This window comes from Balaenoptera ricei, chromosome 14, assembly GCF_028023285.1.
Source record: "Balaenoptera ricei isolate mBalRic1 chromosome 14, mBalRic1.hap2, whole genome shotgun sequence".
NCBI classification, from domain to species: Eukaryota; Metazoa; Chordata; class Mammalia; order Artiodactyla; family Balaenopteridae; genus Balaenoptera; species Balaenoptera ricei.
Genome location: NC_082652.1, coordinates 33,190,657 through 33,208,015, shown reverse-complemented (window position 1 = coordinate 33,208,015; position 17,359 = coordinate 33,190,657). Strand labels below are relative to the sequence as shown.

General features: G+C 44.8%; 1 protein-coding gene across 1 annotated transcript in view; it reads right to left on the bottom strand.

The window, feature by feature from the left end:
* L3MBTL4 (L3MBTL histone methyl-lysine binding protein 4) overlaps window positions 1–17,359 on the bottom strand; it is a 292,044-nt gene that overhangs the window by 260,100 nt on the left and 14,585 nt on the right. The window contains exon 3 of the mRNA XM_059893784.1: window positions 3,791–3,882. Within this exon, the coding sequence (XP_059749767.1) occupies window positions 3,791–3,882 (92 nt within the window). The remainder of the gene's footprint in view (window positions 1–3,790; window positions 3,883–17,359) is intronic.

Sequence of the window (17,359 nt, the reverse complement as noted above, 5' to 3'; positions counted from 1 at the left end):
AGAGGGCAGTTCAGAGCCAGGGCGGCTGTGCTCCCTCAGTTGGAGCCCGACAGTGATCTGACCCCAGGTGGAGATCTGGGTCCCGTCTTCATGCTACTCCTGTCCCGTCCCCCGCCCTGCAGATGTACAGACGGAGGCGCCTGGCAGGTCCGAGCGGACAGGGCAGGGTGGGCAGGCCGGGGCAGCTTCATGAGAGAGGGGGGTCTGAGGGGAACACGGACCCATGAGGTTTAAAGAACAAGAGAGACACAAAGGCCTGCAAACTCGGATAAAGATGGAATAGTCAAGCGGAGCCAGCGTGGGGACCGGCCCCACAGGCCCGGAGAAGCCCCGTGTGGACGGGCCAGACCCCGGGGCCTCGACTCCAGGCCGACAGGTGTGGACCTGTGACGATCGACAGGAAGGAAGAAGGCTTTAGGGAGACTCATCTGATGAGGAGATGACTGTCAGGGAGACAGGACAGAGAAAAGTTTTTAAAACCAACCTCAAAACAATCTTTTAAAGTTTAAATTGAATCGAGATTGGCACATTCCACCAGTAATGAAGAGAAAATGTTTTAAAATTTTCTATGTCAACAGAAGGTGTTTACATCCTTGTATACTCATTACTCCAGATGGTAAAATAAATTATAAAAAAAATGACAAACTTTGTCTTGTACAAAAAGATATTTAAAATAGACCTAAAAGATTCAAAAAAAAAACCACGTGCAAATGAAATAAGTGTATTCTTTAAAAATACCCACACATTTTCTTGGTAGAATCCGTATCTGATCTGCATGACAGAATTGACAGTGTGTGTTTGTGTGTGTGTCATTAGTATGTTTTCTAAAACTTGACTATTAGAATGGAAACTATATATTAAAAGTAAAGCAATACTCTTTTGAGTACTTTTCCATTCAGGATATGCAAACTATTCTAAGTTTTATTTTCAACATTTCACTATTAAAAGCTGAAGAGTTCCATCTCAGCTGGCTGACCTGAACACCATGGTTATAATATTTACACAATGAAAATGAACATTAACAGTCAAGAGCACAATACCAACACAAAACTGAGTTCAGTCTGATCCTCCTGCTTGGAAGGCTGGCATGTACCATCTGCCTTTTTTATTCTATTGAAACCTATTTTCAATCATAAACCATGCTTACTTCATCATATATATATATATATATATATATATATACACACACACATACATACACACACACACATAATATATGTATCATGTATATATAGCATATACAGAGCATATATATATATGTACAAATGCTCAGTTAGGGCAACATCTTCCGTCCTCAGGACAAACCAGATGTAATAGGTGGTGACTTCCCCTTCACTCGCAGGTGGGACGAAGCCCCATCTCAGCACAAAACACCTAGTAAGCTCATTACTTGCACATTCCAAGGACAATCAACAATTCTCCCTCGTGCTGTTATCATGTTTTCTGGGCATATCTTACACCCCAACTAGATGGCAAAACTTTAAGAGTCCGTGTCACAAGCACACTAGTGTTTCCGTCCAGGTCTTAGGTGGTGCTTTGCACACGCGGAACCTGAGTTTCACCGTCAAGCCACACGTGAGTGGCTTGACGGTGCAACTCCGAGTGAAGGGAGAGGCTGCCACCACATCAAGTGCGGCAGCTGCCTCCTGTGCCAGTGCCATACTGTCACCTTCAGAGCTGGCAGAGGTTAGAGTTCAGAAGCTTGAGGAAGTCATAGTTCTAGCCAAGGAACCATGCAGATGGTGCGCCCTGCCCCCTGCTCCCCTCCCCAGCTGTGTTGGGTCTCAGAAGGTCAAGGGGGAGGCTGTATGGCCCACAGCCCATCACTACACGGTCCCCAATGCAGCATCAGGATCTACTTCAGGACAGAAATCCCACACTTGCCCTGGAGGTGCCTCAGTCAGCCCTAGGACGCAAGGGGAATCTGGGGAGAAACTCCATTCTGCAGGAGTTCCTGCGTGAGCTGATGGACCTTAAAGGATCTGAGAGAAGAAAGTCTGAGAAATAAAGTGAACACACACTGGCTGAGATGAGGGGAGAAGGCGGGAGCTGGACGGGGATCTAGCACTTTGCTGCCATCGGCCAGAACTCGCCCTGCCCTGGGAACCACACACACTTCACCCCCGACATCCAAACATCGGACTCAGTCCCAGAGGATCCTGGTGGAGGTAAGAGAGGATCCCTGTCCTGGGGTCCTGGTCCGAGGACACACGCAGGTCTGATTCCTAGGACACTGTGTCCTTCTTGGTCAATCTCCGCCTTCGTGGCTTCCGGCTGCCTTGAGATCCTGGACGGTCATCTCACCAAGCACAGCCATCGGGTCACAAGCCTGGCCTGAGCCCTCTACCCTCTGACCTGGAGTAACCACTGCAGGAAGGGCATGAGACGGCACGAGGAGAGCTGGAAAGGGTGACTACAAGTTACACTGGGTCACCCCGGTCAAAGCCAACCCTCTGTAAACAGCATCCACACTCAGAAGTAAGGAGAGGTTTCCGGAAGCCACTCAACACAGCTGGTGACAAGAGCACACTGAGAACAGGCGCTGTGCGTCCTGTCACCTCGGGAACTTACACGCTTAGTGGAACGGACCCCCTAAGTCTTGTCACGTGACGGCAGTGGGGGCAGCAGGACCCGAGTCCTCAGCAGAACCTGCACAGGCCTGAAGCCTTCTCCCCCAGGGGACCTCTACCCGCGCACAGGAGCCCCGAGGCTCCTCATGCTTCCAACCCATGGCCTCCCCGGCCGCACCCTGAGGTTCTAGTTCAGCAGGTCTCGGGAACATGCACGTCCGTGTTTTCCAAAGCTCCCTGGAAGCATCTGGTATGAGGACTGGGCGGAGAACCCACAAGGCGATATTCAGTATGTCTTAAATTGCGAGGTGCCAACACCTGCAATTTAAAGCAACACCTGCAACGAAAGCAACATCTGCTTTCGTTCCGTGTTGGCTACACCTCTTCTCCCCGGTTCTACTGCCATGTCCTAGATTAAAACTGCTAGCCTTCTCACGTAATAAAACGTACTACAAGTAACTCAACGGATGTCATGAAAAGTGAAGCAAATAAAAAGTTTTAGCTTCTCTCTGCTGGTTAAAATGCAATATAATGATGCAAATCTGATGCGATTTTTTTTATACAGATCGCCCCTGAAATAATGAAAACACAGCCTGTGAAGAACAGAGAGGGCATTGGAAGGTTTAGTACCTTGGGTACCAAGATGAGCCCCGGAGCTGCAAGCCCCTGGTGCCAGGAGTCATTGGGTGGAGCGAGTCTACCGGGGCTGCTCTGGGCGTCCCTACAGTCAGGGACAACCTGTTTTAGGGGGTTCACTGTCCCCTCCAACATGCTGCCTGACCCACCACTTCATGCAACACATCAAAACAGATGTCTGGCACTGACCTTTGGGTGGAAAGATGCAGGTAACATCAGCGAAGAAGAAGAAGGACTCATGCTTGGTGCCTACCACGTGCCTGTTATATCCGACGTCCTTCACACGCAGAGCAACCCAAGGAGACAGGTGCGGTGATTCCCCTGCTTAACAAACGAGGACCCCGAGGCACAGAGAGACTGGATGGCCTGCCAGAGGCGGCAGCGCTAGGTTTCAACCCAGGCAGGCCGGCCCCAGAGCACACACGGAATCACTAAGGCTTGGATCAGCTTTGTTATGTCATTTTCCAGCAAAGCCTACAAACCAAATAAGTCGGTACGCTATCTAGGCAAACGATTTCATTTCAATGGATTCTCTTACGTGTTGATTCCCTGCAAAACTGTAAGACCTTCAGGGATTTGCTCACCTTGGAAAACAGCTCAACAGGCGCTGCCACGGCCTCCTGTTCTTTCAAGTACTGCTCCCAAGACCAGGCCTCACGCGTGGCCACCGCAGGGGCTGGAAGAGAAAACACAAGGGCTGTTCTTGAGACAGTTAGTGACTGAAAAATTACGCAATTAAAGATAAATCCAAGAAGCAGGCTCATTACTGAAACCGATGATCAGAAGACCAAGCAACCAACAGGAAGGAGCCTTATCGCTGGCGTTCCGTGAGCATCTGGTACAATCACGTCACCTCGCGTCCCCAGCTTTTCCTGGGTTAGAACGGACTTATGAACACGCCCCATCACCGACTGCCGATGACACGCACGCAGGACAGGCGCCCCCAGCCCCCCTCAAAGAAGACAGAACAGGCACAGGTTCTCTAGAAGGTGATTTGGTTACTTTTAAGGCGAAGGACCTGAAATTTTTTTTATAATCTCCTTTCACTTTCCTGCCTCTTCTTGGTGGGAATGTCAATTGGTACAACCTGTCGAAAGGCAACGTGGAAACTGTCAAAAGCCTTAAAAATTATTTGTATACTTTGAACCAGCCATTCTCCTAGGAATCTGTCTTAATGCAATTACAGTGATGTGCCCAAGAGTTTATTCTAGAACCCTTCATAATAGTGAAATACTGGAAACAAACTGAAGAGAGGGCTGATTAAATGCACTGTACAGATGTGTCATTTTAATAACAGCTCATAAAATTACATTGCAGAAGACTGCTGAATGGCAGAGAGAGGCTATGTTAATGATACACTAAGTGGGGAAAAAAAGTTTAGGAAACAAAATGATCCTTTTTGGTAAAATATATAACGGAAACAAAAAACACTAAAATCATGTAAATCAAAATCGTAAACGAAGTCATCTTTAGGTGCTGGGATTATAAATAATTTCTTCCCATTTTTCTTTGTACTTTAGTTTTCTGCTTTTCTAGATGAATAACTATCCATTGTAATTCAATAAAAATATCATTTTTAAATAATAAAAATCTGGCAAAAAAGATTAATAATTGTTTGAAGTTTATATTCTATGTTCCAGTAACTCCTTCTCTAGGGTTAATACGCTAAGGAAGTGGTCCTGATAAAAGCTGATGGTGAAAATGGACATCACACCATTATTACAGCAAAAATGCAAAGTAATATTAACGTGGGAGAAAAGTTAAATAAATGTTATTTATATATACATATACACATATATACATATATGATTATGAAGTTGTCAAAAACTATACTTTTTATAAAATATCTTGAGAATTTTCTGGGATATCTTGAGAATTTATTACCAAAGTAAGGACACAAAACAGTATATATTTTATGACCTTAATTTTTAAAATACAAATTATTACATATATTAAAACATTTGTTTTTCACATACTTATAAAGCCCCTTCTCCATGCAAGGCGATAGGCATATATGTGTGTCTACATATACAAATACACACGCACAGAAAAGAAATTGGAAAGAAAGAGCAAAATATTAACGGTGATTATACGTGGGTGGTGGGATTAACGTAAATATTCTTTCCTTGTTACTTTCTGCAGTTTTAAAATTCTCGACAAGCATTATTATAACCAACCACACACACACGCACACTTGCACACACACACTCATACACACACGCTCCTGAAGAATTCTGGTCAAAAGTGCTCTGTGAACGTTAATTTTAACATTTATCTTGTAGTGAAGTGTCCCCGAGGGAGGTCCAGATGGTGAAAGGTCAGAACTACATGCATGTTGGCGGTGACAGGTAGTTAGGCACACCTCAAAGTCAAACATTCGGAACCTCTCAAGACGCTAAAGCAACCTGATGGAATAACAAACACGAAACTCCACCAGCTGTGCAGGAAGAAGTAATGCGGACTTTTAATCACTTAAAAAATATGTTCTGAGCTCCTCTTCACATGCCAAGAAGCATGCTGCCCGCTGGAATAAGAATATGACCCAGTCCCTGGTCTAGTAAATAAAAAAGAAACAAATAATGTGTATTATTTTTCCCTTTAATAGTCATATATACAATTGACCCAAAAAAAGTAATTTAAGCTAAGGTTATAAGGAAAAAATCATATCAAATTACAGTTTAAAACAGACCCACAGAGCATGCACATTAATAATTACTGTTTATCAATCACAACACACTGACCTGTTCTTGCTAAGAAATACACTTATTAAAGTATAAGAATTTTAAAAAGCACTTTAACCATCAAATAAGGCTAAGAGAACTGTTATCAATGGATTTCCTTGCTTTGTTTGGAAACAGTGCGACATCTCTGGGTGATTCCCACCAAGGAGCTCGCAGTCTGTTAGCCATCACAGCACTAGAAGATTTGCTGCCATTTCTACACAACATGAGATATTTTATTTTGCTAAACACAGAAAGCAATTTGACAAACCCTGAACATTCTCTGGTAAGATTATTCAACATCCCTATTTTCACATAAGCATTTTACAACATCACAATTATAAGCATTACCAAAAACATTACAGCAGCGTTGGCTCCAAAGCAAATATAAATGTCTCGTTTTCTACAACAGCTGCGTTCCTGAAAAACTTGTGTGTGAGGGGTGACATCACCATGTCGTCCCCAACGCAGAAGAAGGTCATTCCTCACAAGAACCACAAACGACTATTGAAGACCAAGACACACTAAGAGAACCCAGACCCGGGGGGTGAGGCTGAAGCTGCCCCTGCACCCCAGAGACCCAGACAGATGCCCGGACGGACACAGTGGGAGGGGAGAGGAGGGGCTGCAGGTGACGCTGACCACACTGCCCCTCCCCCAGGCCTCCCCAAGCCTCAGGCTCCTCCAGTGGGAAATGAGGACCCTGGGGACAACCGGCCCTCACCCCCAGCATCCTGGATCACTGTGTGGGAGCCCCTATTCTGACCTCACCCCACGGGGACTGCAGTGGAACCTGGAGGGCACAACGGTGGGGACTGACTGTGATGGAGAGGGGGGAGGGGCTCGCGACACCAGCACAGGGATCTCGGGATGGAGTTCACACCTGCATCACCCAGGTGGGGACCCCAACCTGCAGCTCTGCTCACCTGCAGAACCAAGTCAGGGTGCAGTCTGACGAGGGAGCTCGATGGGGTGCATACCTGCCTGAATTGGACCCTCAGGGAGGAGTTCTGTTGGCCCTGAGCCTGCTCTGCCCAAGCCCACGCCAGGTGTTGCATCCCAGCCCACCCACGTAGAGAGAGCCTTCCAGACCCATCGACCAGAAGCGCTGGGACAGTCCTGGAAGAGGTGTGCCCGGCGGCACTTGAGCAAAGCCAGTGGCCTTGTTCAGCCAGGGAACTGGGGTGCGGGTCAGCTTGAGATAAGACGACAAACAAAGAGCTTTACTGGCTTTCAAGGTGCTTCGCCCACTGCACCCGGGCAGGGGACCTACCTCACAGCCCTGCTCACCACCGAGTACAGCCTGTCCCCTGGGAATCCACCCAGACCACAGGGGACGCTGCGAAGCCCCCTCCGCACGTGGGCGCCTGAACAGGGAGCGCAGCCTGGGGCCTCTTGTGTCTGCAGAGCAGAACCACGGGCCTCACCCTCAGTGCACACTCAGGCCTGACTCAGGCCCCCAGCAATGAGCTGTGCAGGCCCCAGGTCCCAGCCTGCTGCCCCGCCAGGGAGGGAAGCTAACTCACACCCCGCCCACTACTGAACACGTGCCCAGTCCCGGCCGTCCCGTGAGCCTGGCCAGAGAGCCCAGGCGACTGCAGAGCCCGCCCTCCAGCCCCACCTGCGGAGGAACCCAGCCAGCCGTCGTCCACCTGTTCCCGGCCGGGGCACAGCCCCCACCCCTGTCCTCTGAGCTCAAACGGATGCCTCCCCCCAAATAAACCCTAACAGCAGGCCCACCTGCCCAAGGGCTTTACCAGCAGACACGCCCAGGAACCCAAGCCCAGCTGACTGGTGAGGAACCATCTCTGCCAAAGCAAACTGCACAGCCTGGAAGACGAGCCCCACTGCTCAGACGCATAGATTCCAACATGAGGAACCGAGGATCGTGAAAAGCCAGGTAACTATGACACCAGCAAAGGAAATCAATAAAGCTCCAATGACTGGCCCTAAAGAAAGAGTGAATTATGAACTGTCAGACAAAGAATTCAGAATAGTCCTCTTAAGGAAGCTTAATTAACTATAAGAAAACACACACAGACAACTAAATGAAACTAGAAAAACAATGCATGAACAAAACAAGAAGTTCAACAAAGAAATAGCCACCATCAAAACAACCACAATAATAACAAAAAAGCCCGAGAGTTCAAAAATACACTAACTGAACTGAAAAATTCAATAGAGTCTCAAGAGTAGACTGGACTACGCAGAAGAAAGAATCGGCAACCTGGAGGATAGGACACTGGAAATTCCCCAGTCAGAGGAGCAACAAGAAAAAAAGAGGATAAGAGAGAAGAAAGCAGGGCGGAATTATGGGACACGGTGAAAAGAAACAATATTCGCGTTATGGAAATTCCAGAAGGAGAAGAGAAAGAGTAAGGGATGGAAAGTGTATCTGAAGCAATAACGGCTGAAAACTTCCCAAATGTAGGGAGAGAAATGTAAGTTTCACATCCATGAGGCCCAAAAGGGCCCCAAATAGGTTGAACCCAAATAGGATTACACTGAGACACATTATAATTAAATAGTCAAAAGTCAAAGACAAAGAAAGAATTTTAAGAGCAGCAAGAGAAAGAGAGACGTCACATACAAGGGAAACCCCGTAAGACTATGAGCGAATTTCTCAACAGAAACCTTTCAGGCCAGGAGAGAATGGGACAGTTTATTCAAAATGCTGAAAGAAAGCAGGGTCAGTGCTTGGATGGGCTGGAGGCTGGTGGTGTGTGCATGTGTGTTACACCCTATGAAAGCACAGGTGCACTTGAGCCAGGCCACGTCCTCACAGACAGCAGACACTGGCATGCACAGGGTTAGCTCTTAGAAGCACCCCCTTTACAAAGGGCTCACCAAGTCTAAGAGGACCAGGCAGCAATATCACCCTTGGAAAAGGGGTTGGTACACTGAGTAGGATACATCCCAGACCAGATACCCGTTAATCCTGTAAACCACAATTGTGTCCTGCTTTATCATTTCAGATCTGGAGTTTGGAATAATTGAGTTTATTTAAATTGACAGAAAACAACCTCTACTCCTTTATTTCAGCTCTTTATATGAACAGTCCTCCATATGTGCGTGCTAGTGTTTTGTTCTCAACTCCTCTTATAAAATTCCATAACATAAAAAGCACAGCATGCTGTTTAAAAATGGAAAGAAGCCCTAGCTGTCATCTAGCTCTGTGATTTTTTTCAAACCTTAAATTTCTTTCTATCTTGTCATACCCTATAATGGAAAAGAATCTGAAAAAGAATATATATATTATATATACAGATATATATACACACACACATATAACTGAATCACTGTAAGTCAACTATACTTCAATAAAAAAAGAAAAAAAATTATAACAGCACATTGTTAACTGAAGGTAATTTTACCATATTTAATTATATTGATGATTTTGAACACTCTCTTCCTCATTTAAAAAGTGATGCATGCTGATTTTAAATTCACTGCCAAAAAAAGGCATGATCTGTCAACAAACAAAACTATATATCAAAGTTTCTTTGGGGACCAAATGTACATTAAAATTTAACCATATGTTATAGAATCAAAAATAGACAAAAACTGTTTCCAAAAATAAATAAATAATATTTTTCAAATTAAATTAAAATGTTTCATCAATATGGGGGCTACAAGAATATTCTCTCTAGTATGACCCCATTTTTACCTACAGAAGTATCTTTCTAGGAGCCCCACCATGAGACACTCCGTGAGTACAGGTACGCTGCCTGCCCCACGCTCTGGCCACTTGGCATCACATTCATCCCCCTTGGAGAGCAGAGACTGACAGATGAAGCCTCACCTGACACTAAGAACACCTAGTTCTAGGAAACCGCACAATACTTATTAATGATTTTCTAAACTAAAATTAAAAATGGCCAGGGGTGAAGAATGAATAAACTGTCATTCTTAAGAACAGAACCACGTAAATCCTGTAACTCATGTCCCTGAGAGACACCTTCCCAATTCCATTAACCATAATCACAGCCTTTCACACCAACGTTTCAACTTCATTTCAAAAGTTACGTTGCATCTGGCTCCATTGGCTGCATCTTAGAAAATGTGAGAAAAACATTTTTTTTTGTTGGTTGTCGGTAGCAACCAACCAAATTTATTACACACAGATATAAATAATGCCTCCCTTTGTGGTACCAACTGGAAATGATACAATTTTCCCAACGTTATAACAACTTATCACTGCTGGGAAATAACCCCGAAACAGAAGCTCCATGAATATAACTGCACTTCCCAACCTCTCACATGGTAATAACTCTGCCGTGTCTCCGTAGCAAGGACTTCCGCCTGCTCTGCTGAGAACATTTTTCATTTGCAAATGTAGGCTGCGTCTCATTCCAGTACTGAATTCAAAACCAGTTGTTGCTCATTTCCCTGCGCGTAGCGTGTGCTGAGAGCCAGGACACGCCAGGAAATGCTCGGGGACTTGACTCGTGCTCACGTGACATCTACTCTAGTGGGGGAGACACACGTGCAGACAGACAAGTGTCACCCTCACCCGGCATACGGAGGGACTCAACGTTTCTGTGAATAAATAGGCAGGCACAAGGGTTAACGTGCACCAGTTAAGAAACCCAAACAATGCATCTGGGAACAAAATAAAGAAGCATTTATTCTGACCAGAGGATGCTTCCTGGAGACCGCTGCTCTCCCAGACAACCAGAAAATCAGCAGGCGGCCCAGGGAGAAGCAGCAGGAGCAAAGGGACAGGCTGCAGAGGGAAGAGCCCCTGACAACGCCCGTCTCGGCATCACCACGGAGCCTGTGGGACACACGGAGCAGAACGCAGGGTCGCTGCACGGGGAGGGAGCAACCGTAAAATCGGGCAGGTTCTTCCAAGTCGGAAGTAAGAACTTGCTCTAGCACCAGTGCTGAGTAAGAAGGAAACAAATGCCAGAGACAAAGACTGAAGGCGGAACGATGCCAACAGTCCAGGCAGAGGTAACGAGGGCGTTCCCTAGAGAAAGGCGGGGAGCCAAGGGGCGACGCAGAACTAAAACCGAAGGACCTCGGCCAACAACTAACTGCCAGGGGCGGGGTGGGGCAGGGCGAGGTGGTCCAGGGAGGAGGATCCATCGGGGGAACCCAGTGGGGGATCAGCAAATCGAGGGAGCGACGCAGAAGGCTGCAAGGAGGACGGGTTATTGTCAGAGATGTTGAGTTTTAGGTATCTGGAATAATCTAAGCATATATATATATCCAACAAAAGGAGATCCCAAATTTTTCAGCAAGAGGCAACAACTGAGAAACATGGAGAAAGAAGAACCAAGGTCAGAACGTGCGCATCCGCGTCAGGGGTGAGTGAAGAGGTGGGGAGGAGGACGGGGTACAAGGAGAATGGGCAGGGACCCGGGGACACACACAAGACCTGGAAGTCAGGGCGGCAGAGGGTCCCAAGGGCTGAAGGACCAGCACCGTCCGATGCGGAAGAAGGTCCAGTGAGACCAACCTGGGAGAAGCAGCTGCGGCCGGGCGGCCAGGGTGTCACCGTGACCTCAGGGACAGAGGCTTTGGTGGAAGAATGTGCTCGGAGGTCAGACTGCACGAGGCCAAACGCTGAAAAGAAAGTCTCAGGGAAGCAGCAAGTGTGCCACGCTCTGAGAGGCCTGCAGACGAGGAGAAGAGACAGGTGGCAGGAGAGCTGGAGGGGCACCAGTCACATGACGAAAAAGGAGGGCATTTCAAGCCATCAGCTGAGGGGCAAGAGCCGGAAGACAGAGATGAGGCTCCTAGAAGAGGGGGTGACCCAGGGGGACGTGCGGGACAGAAGGCTCTGAGAACACAGCAGAGGAAGCGTCCTACTAACGTCAGAGAACCTTCGGGAAGGAGAGAGAAGACATCACCCCAGGACCTCGATCTCCATGACCAGGAGTGCGTCACAACTGGGAACACATGGGCAGGACAGTGATGGAAATTCCTCTGGGACCAGATGTGAGGCACACAAGGCCGTCCTGAGAGCCGCTCGGCCAAGCTGGTGACTCTCAGAGGGGCTCCCGGCAGTCTGGGAGCGAAGCAGATGGTTCAGTCCGTGGACAGCTGGGCACCGATGAGGAGACAGCCCAGTGGATGAGGGGCACCAGCCTCGAGCACATAAGATGAAATGCTCCAGAGGCCCCACCTGGCCGGGAGCGCAGGAAGTCAGGAAACTACTGACGAACACAGAAGAACAGAAAAGCTAACACACAGGACGCGAGGGCTTTGACAAGCTTCCATGGAATGAAGGAGTAGAAGGACCCGTGGTTCTGAGGGTGTGACCAAGAGAGGATTTCAGGGTCCAAAATGCGGTGACTCAGCCACTTCCCCGGGTGCTGCCACAAGTGGACAGAACAACAATGCACAGGACGAACACCAGAAACCTGTGTGCAGCAGAGAAGAGAGGTGTGTAAACAACTTATTCTAATATGGTGGTTTTCAAAGTGTGGTCACCCCCTGGAACTTGTGAGAAAGTTTTGGAGGCCATACCCCAGACTTAATGATTCAGAAACTCTCCACTTTAACAATTTTTCTAAGTGGTTCTGATGCACGCTAAAGTATGAGAACCACTGTTCTTAATTAACGTGAAGAAACCTACAAAGTAGAGAGAAAACTAATTATGGTTGATATCATCAAAGAAGGCTTCCCAGATGACGTGACATGTGCCTTAAAGGATAAAGTTCTCAAAGTGTGGTACTCAGAACTACAGCATCAGTATCACCTGGGGAACGGTTAGAAACACAAATTTGGGGCATCAATTAAAATTTTGGGCACCTACTGAATCAGAAACTCTTGGGGGGATGCCTATGAGCTGTTTTCACAAGCGCTCCCTCTGCAGCAGCTCATGTTTGAGAGCTCCGGCTCTGGAATGAGGGTCAGACTCCAGCTGCAGATGGCCCTAGAGACAGGGGCAGGACTGAGAACTCTTTGACCACAGTCCTGTTCTTGAATTTCCATGAGTCCCCATCCTCCCCCAGCATGAATTTTACAGTACGGCCCATTTCCTGAGGAAGCTGGAGTGGTCTCTCTTCCTTGCAAAAGAAACCTAATTAAAGCACCACGGGAAGAATTTTAGTCTTAAGCCTATATACATGCTGTGAAACCAGCAGAAGTTTTTAAGGAAAGAAATGCCATAACAAGTTTTGGACTTGTTTCTCCTCTGCCCTGCCCATTGCTGGTTTTTTGGTAGTTTTGATTTTTTTAAAGACACTGCTGGTTGCAGTTGTAGAGATGATGGAGTAAAATAAGGAGAGCGAACTGATACCAGAGGTAGCAGAAAGGTGGCTGTTTCAACAAGCCAGCCCGAGATAACGAGGTCTTGATGTGATACAGCTGGTGAGGACGGAGAGGAGCAGAGAGGAGTCAGGGAGAGATCTGAGTAGGACCTGACATGCTGGACATCAGTGAGGTGGGAGAGAGACCGAGTTTACGACTGTGCCGAGACAGGCTTAGAGGGCAAGATGAATATGTTTTCAGAGATGCTAAACCTCTGAAATCTAAAGGGTCTAAAGGATATGCAGGATGAACTATCTAGGGGGCATTAAAAATGGGTTTTTCAGGAGAAAGATCAGGACTGGGAACTTGGATTTCATGGCCATCAGTGTACAGGGGGGTTGAGATTCTCCAGGAGTGTATGAAGAGCACAAAGTAGGCAGTGGGACCAAGAGCAGAATTCTAGGGAACTGAAGTATTTCAGATGTGGGCAGAAGAAAAACAATCAGTAAAGGATAGTGAGAAGGAGCAACCAGAGAACAGGATGAATGAGGGAGGAAATACTTTCAAGAAGTAGGGAGTAGTAGCTATTAAATTTAAGAAAAATATAAAACAACTTGAGGACTCAACAAAGGTCACTAATTCTAGTAATTGGAAGGACTTACATGGCCTTTACCTGAGACTTTAACACAGAGACTGACTAAAGATGTAGGAAAAAGCAGGGACCTGAAGCTGGGAAAAGAGATGGGATCAAAGACAGGTGGTGGGATTAGCCTCAGGATGGTTTCTATAAGAAAACAAGGAAAGGGTGCTGGTCCAACGAAGCCCAGAGGTGAACAGGAGAAAGGCTGGAAGCATAGTCTGTGAGGAGGACAAAGTTTACAGGTATGCAGGTGGAAATGCAAACTGGAAATAGTAATCTTCAGAAGTAACAACTCAAAGAGCTGCCAGACTACGGTGACGGAGGAGTCACGTATGACAAAACAGAGAAAACCAATGCAAATGTGGTCAATAATATTGTAATAGCTTTGTACAGGGACAGATGGTTACTAGCCTTATCGTGGTGATCATTTCATAAGGTATGCGAATGTCAAATCACTATGTAGTTCACCTGAAACTAACAGAATATTGTACATCAACTATATTTCAACAAAACAAAGCAAGAAAACAGTGCAAGCCAGGTGTGCTCATTGATTCAACAAACAGGGTTTTCTGTGACACAGGCCCTGTGTTAGTTGCTAATGATTCAAAGAAGAAGATATAGTTTTTTTCCCCTTAAGAAGCTTGCTTAGTAGGGAACCAGGTAACTATTATACAAAAAGGAATATCCAACTGCAGAGACATGAACTAAGGGCTATAAGAACACGGTGGACAAAACAATCGGCATTGTCTTCAGGGCATTACATTTTCATTTTTCATTCAACAAATATTAACCAAATGCTTAGGATATGCTACAAGCTTATAATACAGCACGAAACAAACTAACAAAAATCCCTACCGTTACCCACCATAAATTCTAGTGTGTGAAGACAGATGATAATTAAGTAAAATACATAGTATGTCAGATGGCAATAAGTGTTAAGGAGAAAATATAACAGAGAAAGCAGCTAGGCAGTATTAGCAGGAGGGGCTCTGCAGACTTCCCACCAGAAAGAATGGAAGCAACAAGGCAATGGAATGACATCTTTAATGCAATGAAACCATGAAACTGTCAAGTGAGAATTATACATCCAATGAAAACATCCTCCAGAAAGGGTGTTTGAAAATAATGAAATTTTCAGATTCATTAAAACTCATTTTGTTATGTCCACATTTCACTTATAGAATACAGTTTCCATTCCTGACTGAGTTCTTCTTCACTCCTACAGAATTCATTTTGTCTCCTACAGATATTCTTGTAAAACTTTTTTTTTTAACATTTAAGTCTTCAATCTACTAGGAATTAATTTTTTAGACAGATGATCAGTTTGGCAAACATAACCTACTAAATAATCTATGGTTTGTCCTCCTAAAATGATTTACCCATGTACATTGTGTATATTAGCCTATGTGTAATATATTACATTTTCACATCTCTTTCTGGTTTCTCTATTCTGTTCCACAGATTCTTGGTCTATTACTATACTACCAGAATGTCTGGGATTTCAGTATAAAATACTTGTATCCAATTTAAATTAAAACCAGTTGGGATTCTATTTTGGTATTGAATTAACTGTTAATTTGATGGAAATTGACATTTTTGTGGCATGTATTTCCATTTGTTCAGATATTAATTTATAGGTATCAATAGAATTTTCTAGTTTTCTTAACAAGGTCCTTCACATTTCTTGTTCAACTTATTCTAAATATTTTATACATTATTGCTTTTATGCGTGCAATATTTTTCCCTTTTCAATTTCTAGGTGCTGATGACTGACATACAGAAAAAGCTAATGACTTTTTATACTTATCCTCTATCCAACCACCTCAACTTTCTTATATTAATTCTATTGAATAGTAGCTTATAATTAGATTCTCCTGGGTTTTCTAGGTATAAAATCACATCATCTGCAAAAATATATAACTTTATCTCTTTCCAAAGTTCATACCACTCATTAAATTTTGTTTTTTATTTCATTCACTAAAATCGCCAAGAGAGTAGTGAATAGCAATGGTGATAGTGGGCACCTCTATTTCCTGATTTTAATTTAAATGGTTTTGATGTTTAGCTATTCAGTATATTTGCTATTACATTTTGGTAAATAATTTTATTATATTCAATGCTATTTTACATACAAATTTTTGCTAGGAATGGCAGTTAAATTCTACCAAAAGTCTTCTTCAGTGTTAAAGATCATTATATGGCTTCTCCCTTTTAATCTGTTGATGTGTGAATTATGTTGGCAGATTTTACAATATTGAACTCTGTTTCACTGTTGAAGTTTACACTACTGGATACTATACCCTCCTTGGTAACAGGATATCATTTTTCTAATATATTGCTAGATTATACTTGGCAATATTTATTTAGAATTTCATATTTGTACGTGATATGCATTTGCAGTCTAGAGTTTTGGTTTTTATATTACATTCTTCACATCTCATATGCTGGCTTCATGAAAAATTTTTCACCTTTTTATGTGGCTTGGAAGAGTCTGAATATCATTGGAATGATCTGTTCTTTTAAAGTTGAAGAATAGTTCAGCTGTGATCCTGGCTGGACCTCATCTTCCAGTCTCTTTTACTGTATGACCTATTCAAATGTTCAACTTTTCCTGGGTGCATTTTGATAATCATTAGCTAGGAAATCATCCAGTTACTCCAGAGTTTCAAACGTGTTGCTATAGAAATGCCTGTATTATTCTCTCTTGTTTTAATTAAAAAAAAAAAAAACAACTTCTCCCACATCTTTAGTTAGTTTTCCTCACTTGCTTAGTAATTAAGGTTAAGATGCATATATTTAGGAGAATGGGTAAATGGTGACAGCATTAAAAGAGACCAAGAACAAAGAGAAAAGAAGACTGGGGAGAGTGTGAGTTGATATGGTGACGGATAACCAGATGGAATCCACTTCCAGCTTGGAGCTGAGATTTGAACGTGCAGTGAGGCAGAAACAACCGGGGTACCATCCAGATAACAGAAGTCATCAAGAGAAAAAGTGCAAAATGGGAAGAGAATCATAGCTGAAACATAGGGGAATCTCAACCCTCAAATGGAAGGTAGAGAGTAAAAACCTGATAGAAGATAAAGCACTGAGACATAAAATCCAGGACAGACTGATGTATCAGGATACAAAGAGAGAGCAAGTGACGAAGGAGGAGGAGAGGAGAAAGGAGGGGAGGACGAGGAAGGGAAAGAGGAGGCGGAGGAGAGGAAGAGATAGTCATCACCTCAACTGAGAGATCAGACCAGATGGGTGACTGTGGACACAGGGACGAGAACAAGGAGACACGGCCAAAGAGGTGAAGGGTCACTTGAACAGAGGGTTGAATGCGGATCAGGATTCCTGAGTGGGCCCAGGTCTGTCACTAGAGGAGAAAGAAGAACTAAGAAAGCTCCAAGTTCTTACGGGAATATTCAGGTGATGGTGAAGTTTACAGTAAAGAGACATCTGTGTGCAGATTTGCCCGTGTTAACTGGTTTCCCCCTTGATATGCAGTGGATGTGGGGAAGGCAGGTCTACGAGAATAACCTGTATTACCGAGACACCGTGAAGAAGACCCAAATAACTACAGGTTGATATTAAAATACTCC